The 7,383-nt window shown below is 41.6% G+C and overlaps 1 protein-coding gene across 7 annotated transcripts in view; it reads right to left on the bottom strand.

The window, feature by feature from the left end:
* Positions 1–5,604, bottom strand: part of gria4a (glutamate receptor, ionotropic, AMPA 4a) — a 59,673-nt gene extending 54,069 nt beyond the window's left edge. For 3 of the 7 annotated variants that reach the window (XR_003439468.2, XM_027138814.2, XM_027138817.2), the window contains exons 1-2: positions 3,549–3,939; positions 2,251–2,409 (exon numbers count right to left, since the gene is read on the bottom strand). Coding sequence is in view for 5 of the 7 variants with exons in the window: in XM_027138814.2 (XP_026994615.1) it covers positions 2,251–2,409; positions 3,549–3,630 (241 nt within the window). In the remaining 2 variants the exon portion in view is untranslated. Of the gene's footprint in view, positions 1–2,250; positions 2,410–3,548; positions 3,940–4,859 lie in introns of those variants that run through there. The other 4 variants (XM_047820769.1, XM_047820770.1, XM_047820768.1 and 1 more) reach the window with 4 other exon arrangements.
* Positions 5,605–7,383: the final 1,779 nt, after the last annotated feature.

Here is a 7,383-nt window from a genome sequence, read left to right as displayed (position 1 = left end):
GTGAAATTCCAGACAGTTAGGAACGTCTCCGAGGTCAGATTAACACACGTGTGTTTAATCAACACCTAAACCTGCAATCAGAATAAAGAATTCACACCTTCAGGGGTGTTTAAGTCATTTCTAAATAATATACTGTGGCTAAAAACGTCAGCAGAAGGAAGTGAACACGGATCACGATATACGGTGCCCTCCAAAATTATTGGCACCCCTGTTTAAGACGTCGTCGTGAACCCAAATGCAAAAAAAAAAGAGAGAAAAATCCAACCTTTCATTTAAGTACATTACTTTGGTGGTAAAAAAAAAAAAAAAATCACACATACAGTATAGAAAAAAAACAACAACTAGAAATCATGTGTCCCACAATTATTGGCACCCCTGATGTTAATACTTTGTACAACTCCCTTTAATTTAATCACACTGATTTCTGGAAAAAAAAAATTTGATGTAATGCCGTAAAAAAAACCTCTAGACTTGATGTCCTTTCGTGCTGTAATGGATTTTTATATTAATTAAACGATAGCTTAAAAACACACCAGTGATTAGTGAATGGATGGAGGGATTTCTGAAAAAAGAAAAAAAAAACCACACAAGCCATGAAGAACGTAAGTGCTGGGAAGTTTCAGATTATTATCCACACAATGCCCCAATTATCCTATTCAAAGCAATCGCTGATTTCCGTCCTCTGTGGCATTAAGCCCTATTTGAGCCGGATTAGTTTCCCACTGTGGATGTAATATAATCGAAGCGATTCGGGACGAGATCTTTATACGTTCCTATCTATCGTTTTCACGCGACCCAGGTCTGTATTCACTGTAAACTTGTTGCCGGTTCATCAGCCTCAGCATCCACCTCACAGTAATGTAATAACTAAACCCTCACTGTGGTCTGATCTAAAGCCAGCTCCAGAGTTAGGCAGAATTTCTGCTCTATTTTGATCTCGATTTAAAACCCAGTCTCATTCTCATTCTGTGCTCAGAGCCACGTTTGATCCCAGTGCTGCATGTGTCCTTCTCAGCACGGGTGATCCCACAATCCTCCGTACAGCAACATGAAAAAAACTGGTGAGGAAGAAATATTCAAGTGAGGATTTCATACGGAAAATGTGCACGTACCTTAGAAAGAAGGAAAAAAAAAAAAGGAAAGCCATATCGAATCGATGATAACTCCTGAAGTACGTCATTTATTAATAGCCCAGTTAAAGTGCACTAAAAGATTTTTTTTGCATAGATGAAAAAAAAATTATGCTGATTTTTTTTAAATAGATAAAATGATTTATTTTTATGACCGACACTCTAAGTGACTGTAAGCATCGCAGATGAGTCAGCTTATCCTTCACACCATGAGAAGGGCTTGACAACGTCAGCCATTATTCTTCACATAATTCCACGATTAACGAATTAACACACACACACACACACACACACACACACACACACAGGTTTAAACACTACATTGTGGAGGTCAAATCACATTTTTGTGTTTCTGAGCATTTCTTTTCAGCCCTGAACACAACTCCTCCTGTATTCTGTATATGTTAAAGCCACGCCCCCTTTTAACCCAGGCAGCAACTGAACCACATAAACCCCTCCCTCTCTGGCCTGTCTTTGGGATCAACAGCTATCATCATAAGCCCTTTAACTTCTACAGCTTTTAATGACACTTATCATTGCCATAAGCCACACCCCCTTACCTTCTACAGCTTTTAATGACACTTATCATTGCCATAAGCCACACCCCCTTACCTTCTACAGCTTTTAATAACACTTATCATTGCCATAAGCCACACCCCTTTACATTCTACAGCTTTTAATGACACTTATCATTGCCATAAGCCACACCCCCTTACCTTCTACAGCTTTTAATGACACTTATCATTGCCATAAGCCACACCCCCTTACCTTCAAGAGCTTTTAATGACACTTATCATGGCCATAAGCCACACCCCCTTACCTTCTACAGCTATTATTCTACTCACCTCCTTTTAATTTTTATATCACCCTTTCAGTGACCTTATTAAATGCCACCTACCATTGTTATAAAGTGCGCTATTGCCATTTTATTAATCAACACCCATTATAAACCACGCCCACATCTTTACAAACCATGCCTGTAAACTTCATAAACCACACCCACATCTTTACAAACCACACCTGTAAACTTTATAAACCACACCCACATTCTCAACCCCCCCCCTTTCCACCAGCAAGCAGGACATGTTGATGATTGAGATGATTGACAGGTGTCACTCACAAGCGTTGGTGACAGCAAAGCTGTTTGCACTCTCGATGTTGTCCACATGCGGGACGAGGTTAAATGGAGCTTCGGTGGCATTAGGGCTCGTGTTATGGAGGAACACAGCCAATCTGAACGCAGTGTACTCCTGATCCGTGTTCCTGATGAACAACCCACCTACACACACACACACACACACACACACACACACACACACACACACACACACACACACACACACAAAACATCAGTATAATATAGTCACTGTACACACTCCACTCTGATCTATATATGTGCTTCTGTGTGTGTGTGTGTGTGTGTGTGTGTGTGTGTGTGTGTGTGTGTGTGTGTGTGTGTGTGTGTGTGTGTGTGCTCTCTACTTAGCTTGTTAATTTTTACCACTCTTGCTCTCTCACTCCATCTCAATGAGCCAGCTAAACAGAGAGAGCCGTGTGTGTGTGTGTGTGTGTGTGTGTGTGTGTGTGTGGTGTGTGTGTGTGTGTGTGTGTGTGTGTGTGTGTGTGTGTGTGTGTGTGTGTGTGTGTGTGTGTGTGTGTGTGTGTGCTAAAATCAATGGAATGTAAAGCTGCAGCTCCTGCAAGATGCCAAAGTTTGATCAGGATCCAGCAGCAGCATGACAGAGAGAAAGAAGAATAAAGACAAAGAGAGACAGTGAAAGTGAGAGAGAAGACAGATGAGTGAAAGTTAAAGAATTAAAATTGGAGAAGGTGAGATGAAAGAGAGGGGGAGAAAGATACCAGAGAAGGAGAGAAAGAGGAAAAGAGACAGAAGAACAGATGAGTGGAGAGAAAGGGAGAGAGATGAACAAATAAAAGAAAGTCAAGAAAGGAGGAAAGAGAGAGAGGGGAAGGAGGAAAAGAAGAATTGAGAGGTAGAAGGACTGATGGAGGGACAGATAAAAGACAGAATAGATGAGAGGAGAGACAAACAGAAAAGAAGGAGGGAGAGAGAAAAGGGAGAAAGACCTAATGAGATAGCGGAGGAGATGAGAGGAAAGAAAGACTAAGTGATAGAGGATGGAATGAGACAGATAAGAGAGATAGAAGAGAAATGAAGAGAGAGAGAAAGAGAGAGAGAGAGAAATGGGGAGATGGAGAAACACTGCAGTAAACCTGAATGAAGGAAGAAAACAAAGCAGAGTTTCTGTGCGCGCGTGAGTACAAATCAGCCCTAAGCGCTCATATGCGGAATAAAATTAAAACCCGCGCGCCTGCGTGTGTGTGTGTGTGTGTGTGTGTGTGTGTGTGTGTGTGTGTGTGTGTGTGTGTGTGTGTGTGTGTGTGTGTTTGACTCACCAATTTGCACGCTGCTGGGAAAAGCCCCGTGCGCGAGCGCCCACAGCCCAAAGAGCAGCGCCGGTTCGACCATCCGCATCATGCAGAGATTCACATAGAAAATCTATCAAATAAACCCGTCACATGAAGAAACGGAGAGAGAGAGAGAGAGAGAGAGAGAGAGAGAGAGAGAGAGAGAGAGAGAGAGAGAGAGAGAGAGAGAGAGAGAGAGAAGGTAAAAAGGTATGATGGAAAAAAAAAGAAGGAAAAGTAACCAGAGAGATTGTAATTAATTGTAAGAACAAAAAATGAAGTAAGAGTTTGAGCCAAGCATGTCTGGGGAAACGCGCACACCGGCACTGTCCACATCCACGGAGACACGAGCAGTGAAGAGAGAGCGGGAGAGAGAGGGGGGGGGGAGAGAGAGAGAGAGAGAGAGAGAGAGAGGGAGAGAGAGAGAGTAGAGAGAGAGTATCTAGAGTTGAGAGGAGATAGACATGTGAATGACTTTGTATTCTCAATTTTGATGGGAGTTAGAATCTCGCTCTCTTCTCATATTCTCTTTAAGCTCTCCATCATCATCCTCTCTCTCTCTCTCTCTCTCTCTGTGTGTGTGTGTGTGTGTGTGTGTGTGTGTGTGTGTGTGTGTGTGTGTGTGTGTGTGTGTGTGTGTTGTTACTGATGTTGATGCTATTCAGTTTTGTCACAATGCATCACTTTGTAGTCATGACTTTTGTGTTTATGGACAAGCTCCCTCTCTCACTCTCTCTGTCTCTCTCTCTCTCTCTCTCTCTCTCTCTCTCTCTCTCTTTCTCTGTCTCTCTCTCTATCTATCTCTGATGTGTGAATAGCTGTTCCTGCTTTCATACAGTAAAATGAGCCTCACTCTAATTGACTTCACTTGTGCTTTGAGTCATTTACAAGTCGGGCTTCATGCTTTGTAAGCACTTTTATAAACTCCAATGATGCTTCACAAAGCTATTATATCGTACCGAACAGATACTAATTTATAATCATGTAAAAAAAAAAGTGTCACTTATGATGACACTGATTTGTGGTGTACTGAACACTATAGTTCATGACTAATAATGGCATATTTATAAAGTAACAACCATTCATTATTACCTACGGTATTTAGAATAACTGACAAACACATCACTGAGTGAAATAAATGATTTAAGAATATGGGCTCTATTTGCTTTACTAAGCCACGCCCCTTATCCACCTTTACAGCTTCTGATCATTGTGAACCAAATCCTTTATTTCATGGACCCGTGCCCACATCTCTAAAAATGCTTTTATTTGACAGATATAAATGGATGGCCCACTGACCTGCTTGTCTTTCTTACTTTTCTCTGGTTTTGTTTCTTCAGTTCTATAAAACCGCGATGACGTAGTGGTTCAGTACTTAAGGCTTCGGGTTACTGATCAGAAGGTCGGGGTTCAAGCACACATGCTGCTGAGACATCGACGTTGGGTCCTTGAGCAAGGCCCCTAACCTCACCTGCTCCAGGGGTGCCGTACTATGGCTGACCCTGGCTCATAAAAACCTGGGCTATGCAAAAACTTAAAGCATCTCACTGCATGTCATACTCTGTATGTGACAAATAAAATTTTAATTTGAAAAAAAAATAAAAAATTTCACCCAGTGGTCAATAGTGGGAACTGCAACAGACATTAATAGAGGCCCAAAGGGACAGGAGACATGCTGCCCCATTCTTACCCCATTTCTTCCTCAAACCTTCTTTTGGTTTTTGAGATGTAACTGGTATAGATTATTTTCCTGACAACCTGGCAACCCTGGTTAATGATGCTAGCCTTACTGAGTTTCCCCACAGACAGGAAACACACCTGCTATATTATATAAATACAGCTGAACAAATGTTCTTGAGCTACACAACATGCCACTCCATCATTCCACAGGATAACCACACATCACACTGCGATTCTAGAGCAACACTACACAGCACACTGCGATTCTAGAGCAACAATACACATCACACTGCGATTCTAGAGCAACACTACACACATCACACTGCAGATTCTAGAGCAACAATACACACCTCACACTGCAGATTCTAGTCCAACAATACACACCTCACACTGCAGATTCTAGAGCAACACCACACATCACACTGCGATTCTAGAGCAACAATACACATCACACAGCAAATTCTAGAGCAACACTACACACCTCACACTGCAGATTCTAGAGCAACACTACACACATCACACTGCGATTCTAGAGCAACACTACACACATCACACTGCGATTCTAGAGCAACAATACACATCACACAGCAAATTCTAGAGCAACACTACACACCTCACACTGCAGATTCTAGAGCAACACTACACACCTCACACTGCAGATTCTAGAGCAACAATACACACCTCACACTGCAGATTCTAGAGCAACACTACACACCTCACACTGCAGATTCTAGAGCAACAATACACACCTCACACTGAAGATTCTAGAGCAACACTACACACCTCACACTGCTGATTCTAGAGCAACACTACACACTACACACCTCACACTGCAGATTCTAGAGCAACAATACACACCTCACACTGCAGATTCTAGAGCAACAATACACACCTCACACTGCAGATTCTAGAGCAACACTACACACATCACACTGCAGATTCTAGAGCAACACTACACACATCACACTGCAGATTCTAGAGCAACACTACACACCTCACACTGCAGATTCTAGAGCAACACTACACACCTCACACTGCAGATTTTAAAGTAACAATACACATCACGCTGCGATTCAAGAGCAACAATTAGCTACACACTACACATCACATTACAGTTCGGCAGCAACACTACACATGACACTGCTATTTCTACACGTTTTACTGCAGTTCTAGAGTAACATTACACATTAGACTACATTTCTATAACACACAACAAACTATATTTCTTTTCTAATTTGGATTCAATAATATATTCGTGGCCAATTCACACCAATCAGGCAGCTTTCCTATGATATCTACACTCCAGAGAGGGCAAACGCTATCACATGCATCTGTCAAGACATGAAAAGTGAGATAAATGCATGTTCTCGAACTGCTGCCCGTGCAACATCAAGGGATGGTGTAACACCCCTTCCAGCCCTGAGGACATGGCTGTGCCATCATTGGGATTCGAACTCACAATCTCCGCATGATAAGGCAACCGCTTTTCTGTAAAAGATGTACAGTAGTTCTTGAGCAAAACTATTTAGCAAGCTAAATCTAGAAAAAATAGTGTGTAGTTTTTGCTGCAGAACTGCATTGGGTTATTTATTGGAAACTCTAGAATGTTCTGGAGTTGAAACTATATAACACTGCAGTTCTAGAGCAAAAAAAAACCACACAGCCTGGAGCAGTTCTAGACGTATAACTAAGTGTGTAGTGTTTTGCTCTAGAGCAGCAGGGTGCAGTGTAGTTTTTGTGTTATATGATGTATCGTTATAGATCTGCAGTACGATATCTGTCGTTTTCGTGTCTCTATTATACGATTGCAGTCCTAGAGTTCAAATTGCATAAATCACTAGAGGTATGTAATAGAGTCCCACCCCACAAACTGCAAAAACACACCACACTTATTCAGGTATTAATACATATTTAAGTGACACAGTGAGACACTTTTGACTCAGTGGTATCTTATTGCAGTCACTCACTAAGGTGCTACAGTAACTCATTAAATTTAGGGAATTTAGATACCGTAGGTGAAGTGTTACAGTGACTATAAAAGGTATCGTAGACCTGAGGCATAATAGTGAGAAGTATACTTAATAAGAGACCAAAATGACTCAATGATTCATCGATTATTGCAGTGACTTAGTGATTCATTGAT

This window comes from Tachysurus fulvidraco, chromosome 11 (assembly GCF_022655615.1).
Source record: "Tachysurus fulvidraco isolate hzauxx_2018 chromosome 11, HZAU_PFXX_2.0, whole genome shotgun sequence".
NCBI classification, from domain to species: Eukaryota; Metazoa; Chordata; class Actinopteri; order Siluriformes; family Bagridae; genus Tachysurus; species Tachysurus fulvidraco.
This window is presented reverse-complemented; position numbering and strand designations above follow the sequence as displayed.